Here is a 16,383-nt window from a genome sequence, read left to right as displayed (position 1 = left end):
GACAGAAATGTATAAGGAAGGCCTTGCTGCTGAATGTCATTCTGCTGACCTGACCAATGCTTAGGCTGTGGTTTGGGGAGGAGGGTGCCATTTCCTAAGGCTTGGCTTCTCCTGCGAGTGAGGCAGCACTGCTAAAGCTGAAGATACTCCTGCTGCTGTCAATCCCAACTACTCCTCCATACCAGCTGGCCAGCCTACTTCTCCAGCACCCTGCCTTTCCTGCAGCTGCTGGTTGGGCCCTAGAGTCAAGCTTGCAGGGCCCTGTAGCTTCTCATCACCTTACAGGCCAGGCCTTCAATCTAATGCCAGCTGTGAGAGATTTTACTCAAAGTCCCGGCTGGAGACAGGCTGGCTGTGGAATCCTGGAAGGGGTGGAAATGGGAAGAGGCCAGGCTCCTAGGGTGTCCAGGCTCTACTTTCAAGAGCTTCAAAATATCCATGCAGAGGGGCAATTCCGGGAAGCAATGCAGATTTAATTACGTTGGACTGATCATCCCATTTACCTTCAAGTTGAAGAGCAGGGGTGCCACGCCTGCCCACTTCTGACTTTGGCAGCTGGTGCGGTGGGAAGTGTGGGTTCTGGAGTCAATCAAGCCTTAATTCTAGTCTCAGCACTGACACGTGGGCACTTAAGCTTTCTGAATCCACTTTCCCATCTGTAGAACTGCTATTTAATAACAGCATTTACTGAGCACTTATTATGTGCAGGCACTATTGTAGCACTTTAACTCACTAAGTCTTCGCAGCAACTCTATGAAAACATTTGCCATTATTACCCATATTTTGCAAGTAAGCTGTAAGAGGCACTACCTACTCTCTCCCTTCTCTTTGCTGACCACTTGACCAGTGTGGGTAAATCTTAACTAGTCTAAGTCCATCATGGGAATTCCATTCCCCATGCCAGTGATGTAATTCTGTAGAGTGGGATATGAGGGGAAACCTAGGGGTCTTCTAAAAGAGCTCTCCTCTTTCTTTTCATCGTGGTATATTATATGCAAATGTGTTATCTGGAGCTACTGCAGCTATTTTGCAACCCTGATGTCAGTAGTCAATAAACTGAAAGCAGCAGAGGACAAAGTTGAAAGAATATCAGTCTGGTGTCATCGTAAAGCAGCCAAAATATGCAACATTGAAACTGAAGCTATGTTATCTCTGGACCTCTCATGACAGAAAAAGGTTCCTCATTGTTTTGACACTGTATATGTCGTGGGTTTCCCAGATGGCTCAGCAGGTGAAGAAACTACCTGCAATGTAGGAGACACAAGTTTGATCCCCAAGTTGGGATGATCCACCAGAGAAGGAAATGGCAACCCACTCCAGTATTCTTGCCTGGAGAATTCCATGGACAGAGGAGCCTGGCAGGCTACAGTCCTTGGGGTCAGAAAGAGTCAAACACGACTGAGCAGCACCGGCGTATGTAGTATGCATATATATACACATACATACCCACACACACCTACTATAGATAGACTGCATCACTGTGTTTTCAGACACCAAAGAGTGCCAGTTCGCCTGAGATTCCCAGCTTGTCAGTGTCAGAGCAGAAATTAGTGTTCTATAGTGAAGATGAAATGGAGTAATATACAGAGATTTCTTTTACTCCTGTGGGCTCCAAAAAGCCACTGACCCTACCCGCAAAAGCAATTTGTAGGCTGGTGGCTAGCGTATTTGTATAAGTAAATGAACATTTTTTCTTCATTATTTCCCTTGATAGGAAGCACATCATTTCCCTACCTAGGTGAAGACAGTTGGTGATATGACAGTAGGCACCCTAACATGGTCACTGTCCCTTGAGAACTGTCTCACACACACGCTTCTGAGTCCCTAGGGCTTCTGCAATTCATCCCAGGTTTCCGGCACTGCTTTAACACGCAGCACCTTTTGGAATTGGCTGTCCCCTGCCTCTACATAGATGTCCAAGGAGCACTGCACTGAGTGCCCTGGCGGTTTCAGATCCTGTAAAATGATGACTCAATGCGCATTTTTGTTAGCTTTGTGACTCTAAAGTGCATGAGATAAAAAGGAATAGAAGGGATTATCTCATGTGGCTCAGCAGGCAAAATCAGGTATTTGTAATATTCTGCCATACTCAGTGTGTAAATTCTAAGCTTATAATAAAATCTTAAAAACATGCATGCCTTTTGAATCAGCCCCTCACTTCAAAGGAAAGAAAATAAGTATGTAGAGGTGATTTACTGTGAGGTTTACAATAGCTAAAAAAATTGGGAACAATCCAAATGTTCCTAGTGGGGGCTTTTATAAATACATCACACTGTACCCTTACAGTGGACTACTACGCAACCATTAACATCAATGAGATAAAACAGACATGGGGAATGGTGTTAGTTACAGTGTGTTAGGTTTAGAAAGCAAGCAAAATAAAGTAGTACATACAGTCTCATTTTCATTAAAAACATCTGAATAAAGACACAGAAAAAAGTTGGGAGGTACAGTTATACAAAGGAATAGAAAGTATCAATAGTTATTTGGGGGCATTAAAAGTTCGGGTGATTTAAATTTACTTTCACATGACATGAGGAATGCTAAGAGTATGTAACATGGACTCTTCAAAAAAAGAGCAGTAAAATGTCCGAGTGAAAGGCAGGGCCAGGCAGACCAGATGTCTACTTGAGAAAGCAGAGCCAGGTAGACCAAATGTCTACTTCAACACTGGCCACCCTTGGGTATACGGGTAACAAGGTGATGCTCTGCGTCCCACCACATTTCTGCTTTGACAGTGACATGGCCTGAAGGGACAAGACACTCTACTCCCAGGATTCCTTGAATGGACTTGGAGACTTCTTCCTAGTGGGTCTGGACATCTTTTCTGGTTTGGACTTAGAGCTAGCAGATATCCAGCAGCAGCAGGAGCCCCAGGCAGACGATGGCTGGGATGCAGGTGTTCAGTGACTCTTTTAGAGACATCAAAGTGAAGATAGCCCCTAGAATGGAAAATGAGGTTTCTGAAGCTCCCTGGAAATGCCTGGGAGATCCAGATCAAGGCCCTCCAGCCAAGGCTGACCCACTCCAGCCTAAGCCCTCTCTTGAACACCGTCCCCCTCCCCCCACATACACACCCTAAACTAGCTGCTCTCAACCCTCTGATCCCCCAGAAAAAGCAGAACCAGAAATCAGAAGCTTCTTAAACTAACACAGCCCCTCTCAGATGGCAAGAAAGAAAACAGGAACAATCCAACCAAACAGGGCATGGAGTGAGTAGGTGGGCATTTTCTGAAGGATCAGATTGCCCCTGATCCTTCTCCTTCTCATCCCCAGGGAAGGGAAGGGAAGGCCCATGGACTGGTGGTGGATATGGTGGGGAAGAGCTGAAAATGGGGCAAGCTGCGGAGATGGAAAGCAAGCCTGGAAGAAGGGCAGGAGCACCAGCAGCAAGGGTGACACAAAGCCAGGGGATACAGAAGAGCCTAAAGATGTCTGGCCTTTGAAGCAGCAGCTGTCTTTGTACACTGGCAGTTCCTGTGGGGAGAGCCACTAAAAGGGGGCCCTCCAGGAATCATCTGCCTTTCTGTTCAGGGGGCCCAGCTTTCTTGCTGTTCCACCTGCCAGACACATGAGTCCAGTAGCAGCTGCTACTCCCTCCCCTCATCTCAGGGCAGGGGGTGAAGAGAATGGGGTAGGGGCTTTTAGGTTCCAATATATCCTTATGACAGAAATATCATGCAGCCAATAGAACTGCCGACAATTGTTATAGTGTAAGTTTTAAAAGCACCTATCCTAATCTGAAGACCATGGAAACTGCAATTGAGCAGAAAGCGCTTCTGGTTCCAGAGAAAAAAGGGTGGCAACAGTAAACAGAATAGTCAGATTTTTTCCATCACCCTCCCCCAGAAGTCCCCATTTCACCAGCCCGGGTGCACACCCCCCCTTACCCATCATGAGCAGTGTCAAAATCAAGTTACTCATCTCTTGCAGCATCGGTGGGCCCAGGACCAGCAGCAGCCCAGCCAGCAGTTCCAGCCAGCCCACAGCCACTTGGTAGCTCATGGGATCTGGCTGGTAGCCGAACACCTTCAGCGGAAACACCTCAGCGAACTGCACGAACAGGGCTTTCTAGGGGTGGCAGGGAATGCCTGTCAGCCACAGTCACCAAGGATCCACTGCCCAGATGCTCCGCAGGGGCATTCTGTGCCAGCACCCTTAACTCCCCCAGCAAAGGAGCTGGTACTCTAGGCCAGGGCCAGGGCTGACCTCAGCCAGCCTGGAAAGGAGAGGGCCTCCCTGAGGGGCTGAGCTTTGGCATCAGAGAACACTTTATGCTCCAAAAAGGGCTGGATGGTGGTACAGAGATGGACAAACTTTCTCACCAGTTTACAACCCAGCCCCAGATTCCAGGAAGAGGAAGCTAGGCTTGGCCCCTCTCATCTAGTGCCAAGACTTGGGAACTTCATGACTTCTCTTTCCTTCTGCCTGGCCTGGTTTCTCTTCAGGCTACTACGCAGGGAGTATTTGGAGATGAGGAAGGGGATGGAAGGAGAGACTTTTTTGTTCATTAAACAGATTCTACTGAATATCATATGCTGGGACCCAGATCTCACTGCAGCAGACAGAACAGGAGGTGACGGGTTCAGAGTGAGTGACTCAACTCACTGAGTCAAACTCTGTCCTGAGCCACATGACTTCACCTGGACCCTTAGCGTGGCTACTTTTTCCTGCTCCCCAACCTCAGTTCTACCTCCCCTACTCAGGGCTCTAAGGAAGAAACTTTAAGCCGTCAGGCTCTGAGGATGTTTCCCCAAACAACCCACCCTAAGCCAGGCCAAAAGAGGGCAGGGGCGGGGAGGTGGGGTGTACTTTGTCTAGAAAGTCTGGCTGGTTTAAGGGGCTCGGTGGATTGGTGTGCAGAAGGACATGTCAGCATTCCCGAGTGGAACTAGACAGGGAGCCGAAGGGCGACTTTCTAGGCCTCCCTCTCCGGTTCCGGGAAGGATTCCGGATTCTAAGTTCAGTTCAGTTCAGCTGCTCAGTCGCGCCGACTCTGCGACCCCACGGAGAGCATCACGCCAGGCTTCCCTAAGGTAGTTGAAGGTCTAAAGTTTGGGTCCTGCTTCCTGACTAGCTGTGTAACCTTTAGCAGAAACACTCCACCTTCAGGGCAAGTTTCCTATCCGGCTAAGCGGGGATTAGTTAAACCTCTGCCTCGTGAACTTTCCAAGAACTCAAGCAAACGAAGGAGGGCAGCAAGGGAGCTCGGTCCTACTCCCTCCCGCAAAGGGACCCCGAGCTTTCCTCTTCCGGCTCTAGATTTGCCTGGAAAGGGATACCCGATGGGAAGGGGATGCCAGAGAACTCGGAGGAACTCCCCAGGCCGGTGCCCACGTGTACGCCGCGGGGCAGGCGCTCTCCCCCAGCGCTAGCGCCATCTAGCCCGAAGGCAGGCGGGTCCGCGGGTCCGCGGGGCGCGGGCAGGAGGGGCGGGCCGGCCGGGCACCTGGGTAACGGCCGGGGTTGCAGCCCCCGCTGCCGCGCGGTCGATCCCCCGCCCGAACGCCCTCCGCCCACGCCGCGCCGCTCACCATCTGCTCCGACACCGGAGCCGAGATCTGCTCCGAGAGCTTGGCCGCCCCCGTGAGCGCAAAGAAGCTGCCCAGCAGCACGCGCAGAGCGGTGAGCGGGAGCGCCATGGCCGCGCAGGCATGCGGGCCGCGCCCGCCCCGGGGTAGGCGCCGCCGAAAACCCGCCCCCTGCCGCCCGGGCGTTGCCTCCCTCCCCGGGCGGCCGGAAGACTTCACCTCCCAGCGGGGCTGCCTCCCTCGCTCGGCCCTGCACCGGCTGCGAGAAGAGACGGCGCTGAGGCAGGGCATCCCCATCTCACAGCTGGGGACACTGACGCCCGCTTGCTTTCACACTAAACGGTCCCTTCTGAATTTAGGGAAAGTTTCCCAGCCAATATGGACAGAGCAGAAGAATCAAACATGGGTATCTGGACGTGGCTTGCAAAAGAGCTCCATTTGGGTCAAAAGACGTGGGGGGGGTGGGGGGGGTAGGGGGTCGCTCCTGCCCCTGCCACGCTAGCTTGGCGATCGGAGCTGTCACCTAACTTCAGCGGGCCTCAGTGGTGTCCTCATCTGAAATGTGGATAGCGCCGTATCAGTCCTGAGATACAGCACAACGCCTGGCACAAAGAATTATTTGTAAATTATTTGTGAAATTATTAGGAATAAATAATTGCCAGTGATTATAAAATCAGCTGTTTCTTATCTTTGCCTGAAATATATTTTCGCTCTAATATCTCTCAGTTGAAATTACAATGTGAAAGGTGTTTGAAAATTCAGCTATGTGCAGCGGTGGGTAGAGACGTTTTCACTGAACAAAACCCTACAGTCCACTCCTGGCCCATTTTCTTTTACTGAAATCTATCTAAACCTGGATGAGAAAACTGAGACAAATTCAGAAAGTGCTTTTTTTTTTAACCAACCCCCCCCCCCAGCTAACAATGCTTGTTTACATTTTTTAATGATTTTTTTAAAAATTTAAGGTAGCTTTCATGACACTTGAAAATATATGAAATTCATATTACAGTGTTCATAAGTAAGCAGTTTTATTGAACCAGTTTGTCTGTGTATTGTCTACCACTGCATTTGTGATGCAACAAGAGAATTGAGTAGTTCCCACCGCATTGCCTGCAAAACCTAACATAGTCACTACCTGGCCTCTTACGAGAAAGGTTTGCTAAGCCAGGTCTAGAGACAGAGAGGCCCCTAACAGGGGTCTCAAATTCTCCTGCTGCTTCCATTTCCTGTTAGCCACTCCCCTTGGATCTGGTTTTCTATCTACCCATGTGTTTCTAAAGGCCAAGCAGTTTCAACATCCAGGTGTGTTAGCTATTACACTATAAACTGGGCCTTTCACTGAGTCCCTTTGCTGTCCACCTGAAACTCACAACACTGACAACACTGTTAACTGGCTATACCCCAACGAAAAATAAAAAGTTAAAAAAAAACACCAAAAAAAACCACAAAACCTTGGCCTTTCATTACCTACATCTTTGTCACTAATCCAAATGACTGATCCATCAATAAAATAGCTAAGTTCTCTACCTTGGACTATTAAAATTATATATAGTTATGAACTTCCCTGGTGGCTCAGATGGTAAAGCGTCTGTCTACAATGCGGGAGACCCGGGTTCGATCCCTGGGTCGGGAAGATCCTCTGGAGAAGGAAATGGCAATCCACTCCAGTACTATTGCCTGGAAAATCCCATGGACAGAGGAGCCTGGTACGCTACAGTCCATGGGGTCCCAAAGGGTTGGACACGACTGAGCGACTTCACTTACTTACTTATGTATAAATGTGTAATTATTAAATTCCTCAACAAAAAGAGAAAAATTATTAAAACACATATTTAATCACCAAGAACATATATCCACATTAGGAAATTATTATTTTCAGATACTCATACAAAATTCAACACAAAATTATAGACTCTGATAATAAGGAATATGCAGATTACTATTCTTTCTCCTTTACCAATTTTTCTATCCTTGGAATTAAAGATGTGACAGCAAGTCGTAGTGCAGGGCCAGAAACCAACAGATTTCTTTGTTTTGACTCAGTCAAAGCTGAAAAGGTAGCATCACATAAATAAATAGTTGAAAAAGGTAATAAGCATTTCATTGCCTTTTCATGAAGTTCTGGGTAACTTGCCTTTGCGTTTATCCAAAACTGAGTTACAGACATTGATTTAAATACTGATTGTAACCTTAAATCTGATGATAATTGTGCTAATTTTTCTTCTTCAAAGTCCGTGAGATTACTATTTTGGTGATTTGTAAAAGGATTAATTATCCACAAATTTCCTGAACGCAAGTCGTCTTCTGGTGGATAATAGTCATTGAGCATTTGAGAAAGTCCTTCCAGGTGCTCTAATATAATGCTTGCCATACCACTCATATTTAAGCCTGATGAGCTTGAGAATTCAGAAAATGAAGGGAACATGTCATAATCATTCTCTTGTGTGCGCTTCAACCACGTTTTTAACTTTTTCTTAAGCATATCCATTTTATTATACAAATTGAAGAGTGTAGTCATAGTTCCTTGGAGACTTAAATTTAACCCATTTATAAGTGAAAAAACATCTGATAAATAGGCCACCTTTGCAACCCATTCCTCATCAAAAAAATACTTGGCCAAATCTGAATGCTTCTGATTTAAAAATATTTCAATTTCATGTCGTAATTCAAATAATCTTGTTAAAATTCTTCCTCTTGATATCCAACGTACTTCAGCATGAAGTGGTAAATTCACGTGCTCAGACCCCATCTCTTCACACAAAATTGTCAACATTCGTGAATTCAATGCATTGCTCTTTATAAAGCTTAAAATTTGTGCTGACTGCAAAAGAATTTCATGTAAGCATGGAGACAACTTTTCTGCTGCCAAATGTTCACGGTGAATAAAACAATGTGTAAATGCCACTGTATTCGTGGCAACTTCTTGAATTTTTGCCCTTAAACCAGAACACCTACCAGTCATGCTTGCAGCCCCATCTGTACAGAGACCAACACAATGCTTCCAATTCAGAGATTTACTATCAATATATTTATTTATTAGTTCAAATATTTCAAAACCCGTCATTTGGGAAGGTATTTCAATGCAACATAATAATTCTTCTTTTATATCATTACAACCATAATCAATGAAACGAATATAGCACAAAAGAAGGGTGGTATTTGAGATTTCTGATGATTCATCTATCTGGAGGGCAAACCACTTGGACTCCCTGACTTTTTGAATCAGCTGATCTTCAATGTCTGCAGACAGTTCATCAATCCTGTGTCCAATTGTATTATTAGAAAGAGGAATGGTTTTCATTTTGTCTCCAGCACTGGAACCCAAAACTTCTGAACACATTTCTACTAAATATGGTTTAATTAATTCTTCAGCAATGGAAAATGGCTTTTTGCTGGCAGCAATTTGGAAAGCAATTAAATAAGAAGCTTTCACAAGTGACTTTTCAACTAGTAAACACTTTTTTAAAGCACTGTTTTGACATTCCATTTCAAGAGATTTTTCTTCAAAAAAATCTACTGGTTTGTTTTCTAATTCTGAATGCTTTGTCTTCAAATGATGAGAAAGATTTGCTGGCTTCATGTTTTCACTGGATAAAATTTCTCCACAGATGACACACTGTGGCCTCGGTGAGCTTTCTTTTGATCCCGGACAGATAATAAAACCAACTTTTAAATATTCCGCATCATAAGTCTGGAAAAAACCTATTCTTTTTTTCTTTGCAGGTGGAGAATCAAGTTCCACATCATTTTTCTCATTAGGCATAGATAAATCTGAATGAAATATTTGAATCAGTTATTTTCAAGAATAAGCAATTTATGTTTATCCCCCAAGCATTTAAAATTTATATTTTGTTACTATTTATATTTCTCAAGAGCATATACTAATTAAGGTTTAAACACAAACCATAATACTTCCATGATGCCATTTTTAATTCAGCTTTTAGTTGAATTTCTGTTTGTTCAAAGCTTGGTCACTGACAGTAGTATTAATAAAGCTGTAGGCAGTCATACATGTCCTAGCAATGCCATGTATTTAATACGTTAGTGGAATTAGGGTGATGTCTACAGAATACACCAAGTTAAAAATAAACTATTTTACTTTTTAAAAGATGTGGGGACAGGAGTAAGAGGAGAAAAAAAATGCTGAAAAAAGTTAATATTTAGTGAATCTAGACGAAGGGTATATTCATTGTGTATATTCATATACTCATCCAAGGGTGTTCATTGTGCTGTTATTTTCAATCTTTCCAAATTTTGAATTTTTCAAAATTAAAGTTGAGGGGAAAGGGGTTTCATACCCAGTGTCAAAGTGCTGAGAAATGGATGTTCCCAAACATTGCTAGCTGGAGCATAAATTGATATAACTTTTCAGGAGGGTAATTCTGCAGTAACACATTAAAATCTAAGCCTTAACAATCTATGACAGCTTTTGAATCAGTAATCCCACTACTTAGGATTTATCCTAAGGATATAATTATACAAGTGAAGAAAGATCTGTTTATACACCCTTAACTCAATACTGTTTATAACATTAAAAAACAGGCAGCAATCTAAATGTTCAACCTTAGGAAGATGGATATACGTTATATATATATTCATATGTTATATACACTGGAATCTATGCATCCATTAAGAATCTCAGTATATATTTAAATTTATGTTGATATGAAATGTTTTCATGCAATGTCAAGTAAAAAAGTAGTTTACAACAGTATATGGAAAACATCCTAATAGAATCTAGAAATTCAAAAAATGTAATAAGCACACACATACCCACATATGTAGTTGTCCACAGATCCCTTACTACCTTCCATATGTGGATGTGTATTTAATATAAAATATAGGTAAACAAAGAGTGTATCATTTTAACAGGAATATAAAACAAATCAGATTTACTGAGGAAGGAAAACAGAATTCTCCTTGACTCCTACCAAAAGAAAGACATCCTACATAAAAACTTATGGTTAGTTGTTGACAGAATAAGCTTTTAAATATAGTATATTCTGTGAAGTAAAATTATCATTAAAAAGAAATAGCAAAAAACGTTTTCGGCAGTATATTTATGGCTGAGTACCTTTGCTGTCCACCTGAAATTATCACAATATTGTTAACTGGTTATATATTCCAATATAAAATAAAAAGTTAAAGAAAATGTTTCAGGCAGAATAGGCTATAAAAATACTTGAAAATATAAGGGTAGTGGGATTAAAAGCAGTTAACATGGATTGGGGCAAGAGTATACAACATTTTCAAGTAATTTTCCTGATCACCAATACCTCAGACATATAGTTATACTTTTAGTAAATTAATTCAGTGTTTAAAAAAGAACCAAGGGTAATCCACTAAGGCTTTTAACTAAATTTGTATTTAGTAATTATAATAGCCTGTCAGTACATCTCAAGAGCAAGGCACATGTACAGAAGATGCTTGTTCAGAAGATACTGTCCACATAACGCTTTGGTACATATGGATTCAATTTAGTAGTTATTAGTGTTAATGACAATAAATACAAAAGGAGTAAATTAGATGTTCAAAGTAGGTGATCCAAGAATTAATGATTTTCACATTTAAGAAACTGTCAATGACTCTTCTTTCTTAAAAAATCAAAAACAAGCACACAAAGCAGAGAACAAACTTACTATATGTGGAAAGCACAACACATACCTGTCTGACATTCCTTGTGTTGTGTATGTGGTTTGCAAGAGGTAGCCTTGGTCTGTGTGACAGGCTTGCACAATAACGCTTTGTTCTTTAAAACTTTTGAAGACTGGGAAGACAGAAGTTTCATGGCATCTGTCTGCACACTTCCCTAGTTAAAAACAAATTCAGAAACCAAAGAGAGATTTTTTTTTTTTTTTAGTATCTTCTCACTGACTAGAATTGCTATTGATTGAAAGGTGATATATATAAAAAGAAATATAATTCTCTGAAAGAGTGGTACAATAAAATTGCTTTGGATAATATATATTAATTACTAATTCTTCTTCAATCAGTATCAGTACTATTTATTGATTTTTAAAAGTATTCTGCCTACAGTAAGTACAACGAAAACAATCTGCAGATTAGGACAACTGGATATTCAGAAAAACTGGATTGCTGGGAGCCAGCATGAGGAATTCCACCTGTGACAAGGTCATGTGGCAGAGCTCTGATGGCAAGGCTAATCAGATCTCAGGTTTTCCCCCTGGAATTTCCTGAGCATCCACCCCCCAAAAATAATAATCTGCCTACTTTTCCACTCTTCTAATATTCTCTGGAAAAAAGTCAACTCAGGGCTTTAGTCTTCTGCATTTGAAACGGATGTTTCAGTTAAACCCCCTCTGATAACTCTCTAGCTTGCCTAACAGGTTCCGCCCCCACGCCTCCCTCCCCGCCCACCCCCCCACCTCTTACAGCTTGTGAACTGCTTGCAGCCCCCAACTGCGAGAGGCACAAAGCTTGAAGCATCTTAAAGATACACAGCCTTTTCTAAAGAGTTAAAAATTATATTGGTAGAGGGTTTTCACTGTTGACTCAATGACTACTGCCAGGCCTCCATATTCTTTATCTTTTAGGCACCTGGGAGGATGTTAATCAATGTAAACGGGATATGGAAAAAGATATATAGTAGTTTTGATGTTAGCAACACTAGACTTTTGAGTTAATTACTTTTCTCTTTGTTATATATCACTGCACTCCTCTTGTGTCCTTACTATGTAAAAATGTAACTTTATTTAGTGCTTTCTGAGAATGGCACCAGACTTTGGGAAGATCAACACCAATAAGTCTTCTGGTTGACAAACCCTTATCAGAAAAAAGGCTGTAAAATGTTAATTGGCCTTTTTGGCCAGAAGATGATGTAAATCACCTAACACTTGTGTATACAATTAGGTATGCAGAGAGAAAAGCCTGGTTTTTGAGAAGAGTCTGGGCTGCTAACGCTGCATAACTTTGTGTTACCCACTGATCTCCAAGTTTTATCAAAAGTATAAAAGGCCTTCTAAACAATAGAGGACGGAGCCAGTTGCTGGACTGGTTTCCCCCGCGTCTCCTCTTTATTCTAATTTCGGGCTGAATTCCCACCTGGAGCCGGGCGGCTCACTAAGTCTACTTACTTGCCCGGGCTTTTAAGACCTGCGCGAAAGGGAGCCTAAGGAGGGGCACCCTTAGATATTCAAGTGGGCGCCGGTGGCCCAACGTAGATAGTGCAAGCTCCTTGTCTGGAACTTTATTGGCCTTCCCCGTAAGCCAAGTTATTCAGCCTTCTTTCTCCACTTAATTTTCCTACTACACTATTTCTTCCTAATCTAATCTTATATTCTTATATTAATAAACAATTAAGTTTTCCTCTCCGACTCCGTCCACCCTTCGAATTCCCTGGATCCACCGGGGCTGGACCCCGGCACTGGATCAAACTTCAGACCATATGCAAAAAAATACTTCATATTGATTAGAGCCCTCAACACGAAAAAAAACAAAACTTTAAAATTAATGGAGAATTTTCAAATAACCAGAACTCAGAGAAAATACTGTTCATCTAAGAAGGCCTTCTCATCTCTCCTTGCTATTCTTGGGAACCCTGCGTTCAGTGTATCTTTCCCTTTCTCTCTTGCCTTCTTTCTCCTTTCCCATTCTTCTGTGCCTGGTTCAAAATTGGGAAAGGAGTATGACAAGGCTGAATACTGTTACCCTGCTGATTTAACTTAAAAGCAGAGAACATAGGGCTTCCCAGGTGGCACTAGTAGTAAAGAACCTGCCTGCAAATGCAGGAGAAATAAGAGATCCAGGCTCAATCCCTGGGTCAAGAAGATCCCCTGGAGGAGGGCACGGTAACCCACTCCACTACCCTTGCCTGGAGGATCCCATGGACAGAGGAGCCTGGTGGGCTACAGTCCATAGGGTCCAAAAGAGTTGGACATGACTGAAGTGACTTAGCATGCATGCACACAGATTACATCACACCAAATGCCAGGCTGGATCAATCACAAGCTGGAATCAAGACTGCCTGGAGAAATATCAACAACCTCAGATATGCAGATGATACTAGATGGTAGAAAGTGAACAGGAACCAAAGAGCCTCTTGATAAGGGTGAAAGAGGAAAGTGAAAAAGCTGGCATAAAATTCAACTTTCAGAAAACTAAAGATCATTGCATCTGGTTCCATCACTTCATGGGAAACAGAAGGGCAAAGAGTGGAAACAGTGGCAGATTTTATTTTCATGGGCTCCAGAGTCACTGCAGATGGTGACTGCAGCCATGAAATTAAAAGACACTTGCTCCTTGGAAGAAAAGCTAGGGCAAACCTAGGTAGTGTATTAAAAAGCAGAGATACCACTTTGCCAACAAAGGTCCGTATAGTCAAAGCTATGGTTTTTCCAGTAGTCATGTACAGACGTTAGAGTTAGACCATAAAGAATGCTGAGCGCCAAAGAATTGATGTTTTTGAATTGTGGTGCTGGAAAAGACTCTTGAGAGTCCCTTGGACTGCAAGGAGTTCAAACCAGTCAATCCTCAAGAGCAGTCCTGAACATTCATTGGAAGGACTGATGCTGAAGCTGAAGCTCCAATACTTCGTCCATCTGATAAGAGCTGACTCACTAGAAAAGACCCTGATGCTGGGAAAGACTGAAGGCAAAAGGAGAAGAGAGCAGCAGAGGATGAGACGGTCAGATAGCATCACCGACTCAATGAACATGGATCTGAGCAAACTCCAGGAGATAATGAAGGACAGCCGAGCCTGGTGTGCTGCAGTCCAAGGGATCGCAGAGTCAGACACGACTTAGCGACTGAACAACAACAACAGAGAAAGTATTCTTAAATAAAACATGAAAGACTACAAGTAGAAAAGGCTGATACAATTGACTACCTTGAAATTTTAAACTTTTGCAAACAATGGCCTTTAAACCTGAAGGACAAACAACAGAATGGGCGAATGTATTTAAAACATGTTCTTTCATTCAGTAAACATTTACTGAATATTTACTACAAGCCAGGCACTGTTCTTAGCCCTGCAAGGTCTTAATTTAAAAACAAAACCCAGAAAATTAGGATTGTATTTTAAGAGTGATAGGGAACCACCAAACGGTACATAGCAGTCCCTCCTGTCTGCAGTTTTGCTTTCCTTGGTTTCAGTTACCCATGGTCAACCGCAGTCTGAAAATATAGTATTACTCCGGAAATACACAATTCACAAGTTTATGTTATGGAACTGTGCACCATTCTGAGCAGCATGATAAAATCTCCTGCTGTCCCGTTCTGTCCTGAAGAGGAAGTCAACCATTCCTTTGTCTGGCATATCCTGCCCCATTAGTCATTTCGTAGCCCTGGTGGTTCAGACAGTAAAGAATCCGCCTGCAATGCAGGAGACCTGGGTTTGAAACCTGGGTTGGGAAGAGTCCCTGGAGAAGGGAGTGGCTACCCACCTCAGTATTCTTGCCTGGAGAATCCATGGACAGAGGAACCTGGCAGGCTACAGTCCATGGGATCTCATAGTCACACATGACTGAAGCAATTAACACTTCCACTATTTTTTCCACTTTCAGCCATCAACGATGTCAAATGATTGCTGCGGTATCACAGTGCTTGCGGTCAAGTAACTGTTACTGTATTTAGGCTCCCAGATAGCTCAGTGGGTAAAGAATCTGCCTACAATGCAGGAGACACAAGAGACGCAGGTTCAATCCCTGGGTCGGGAAGATCCTCTGGAGAAGGCCATGGCAACCCACTCCAGTCTTGCCTGGAGAATCCTGTGGACAGAGGAGCCTGGCGGGCTATAGTCCATGGGGTCACAAAGAGTCAGACACGACTGAGTGACTGAGCACAGCACAGCCTAACTCTTACTGTACTTGATAATGGCATCCCAAAAGGCAAGAGCAGCAATTCAGATATGCCAAAGAGAAGTCCTAAAGTGCATCCTTCAAGTGCAAAGGGAAAAGCGTAACACTTCATCACAACGCCTGCGTACTTCACCTCACTTAATCATCTCATATCACGACAACAATGCTGATACAGTACAATAAGGTATTTTGAAACAGAGACCACATTCATATAACTTCCATGATAGTATACTGTTATAACTGTTCTATGTTATTGCTATTGTTGTTAATCTCTGTGCCTAAGTTATAAATTAAACTTTATCACAGATGTGTAGCACAGGAAAAAAATTAGTGTATATATTGGGTTTGGTACTGTCCATAGTTTCAGGCATCCACTGAGGGTTTTGCAACATTTTCCCCACAGGTAAGGGGAAGACTGTTATTTAAACTTACTTTTAAAATAGATTTTGAAAGAAAATAAAGTGAAGTCGCTCAGTCATGTCCAACTCTTTGTGACCCCATGGACTGTAACCTACCAGACTCCACTGTCCATGGGATTTTCCAGGCAAGAGTGGGTTGCCATTTCCTTCTCCAGGGGATCTTCCCAACCCAGGGATTGAACATGGGTCTCCGGCATTGCAGGCAGGCACTTTACCATCTGAGCCACCAGGGAAAGCCACAAAAGATGTTAGATGCAATAATTTTGAATGATGTAGTCATTCATAAAGTATATGCGTGAAAAGTAAGTTTTCTACAACTGTGTGCCATGTGTCCAAACTCAGTCTTGAACACAATGTTCTCAGTCTCTTATACATCCTTCTAGAGATGGGCTATATAATTAAGTTGCTTCTGATTACACATGATGTTGTTGTTCAGTTGCTCAGTCGTGTCCAACTCTTTGTGACGCCATGAACTGCAGCAAGCCAGGCTCGCCTGTCCTTCACTATCTCCTGGAGTTTGCTTAAACTCATGTCCATTGAGTTGATGATGCCATCCAACATCTCATCCTCTGTTGCCACCTTCTCTTGCCCTTAATTTTTCCCAGCATCAGGGTCTTT

The 16,383-nt window shown here is 43.1% G+C and overlaps 2 protein-coding genes across 3 annotated transcripts in view; both read right to left on the bottom strand.

Annotated features, from left to right (window-relative positions):
* Nucleotides 1-2,469: 2,469 nt before the first annotated feature.
* On the bottom strand, nt 2,470-5,642 carry TMEM35B (transmembrane protein 35B). Its single transcript, XM_068966699.1, has 3 exons — nt 5,535-5,642; nt 3,891-4,071; nt 2,470-2,942 (listed from the first exon to the last, which is right to left on the bottom strand). The coding sequence occupies exons 1-3, from the start codon at nt 5,640-5,642 to the stop codon at nt 2,845-2,847; spliced, it is 387 nt and encodes a 128-aa protein (XP_068822800.1). The 3' UTR covers nt 2,470-2,844.
* Nucleotides 5,643-7,459: 1,817 nt separating this feature from the next.
* Nucleotides 7,460-16,383, bottom strand: part of ZMYM6 (zinc finger MYM-type containing 6) — a 47,135-nt gene continuing 38,211 nt past the window's right edge. The window contains exons 9-10 of one of the 2 annotated variants that reach the window (XM_068964553.1): nt 11,196-11,340; nt 7,460-9,302 (exon numbers count right to left, since the gene is read on the bottom strand). In XM_068964553.1, coding sequence (XP_068820654.1) covers nt 7,471-9,302; nt 11,196-11,340 — 1,977 coding nt within the window. In that variant the 3' untranslated portion in view covers nt 7,460-7,470. The remainder of the gene's footprint in view (nt 9,303-11,195; nt 11,341-16,383) is intronic. The other variant, XM_068964554.1, reaches the window with a different exon arrangement.

The sequence above is a fragment of the Capricornis sumatraensis genome, chromosome 2 (genome assembly GCF_032405125.1).
Source record: "Capricornis sumatraensis isolate serow.1 chromosome 2, serow.2, whole genome shotgun sequence".
Taxonomy (NCBI): Eukaryota; Metazoa; Chordata; class Mammalia; order Artiodactyla; family Bovidae; genus Capricornis; species Capricornis sumatraensis.
This window is presented reverse-complemented; position numbering and strand designations above follow the sequence as displayed.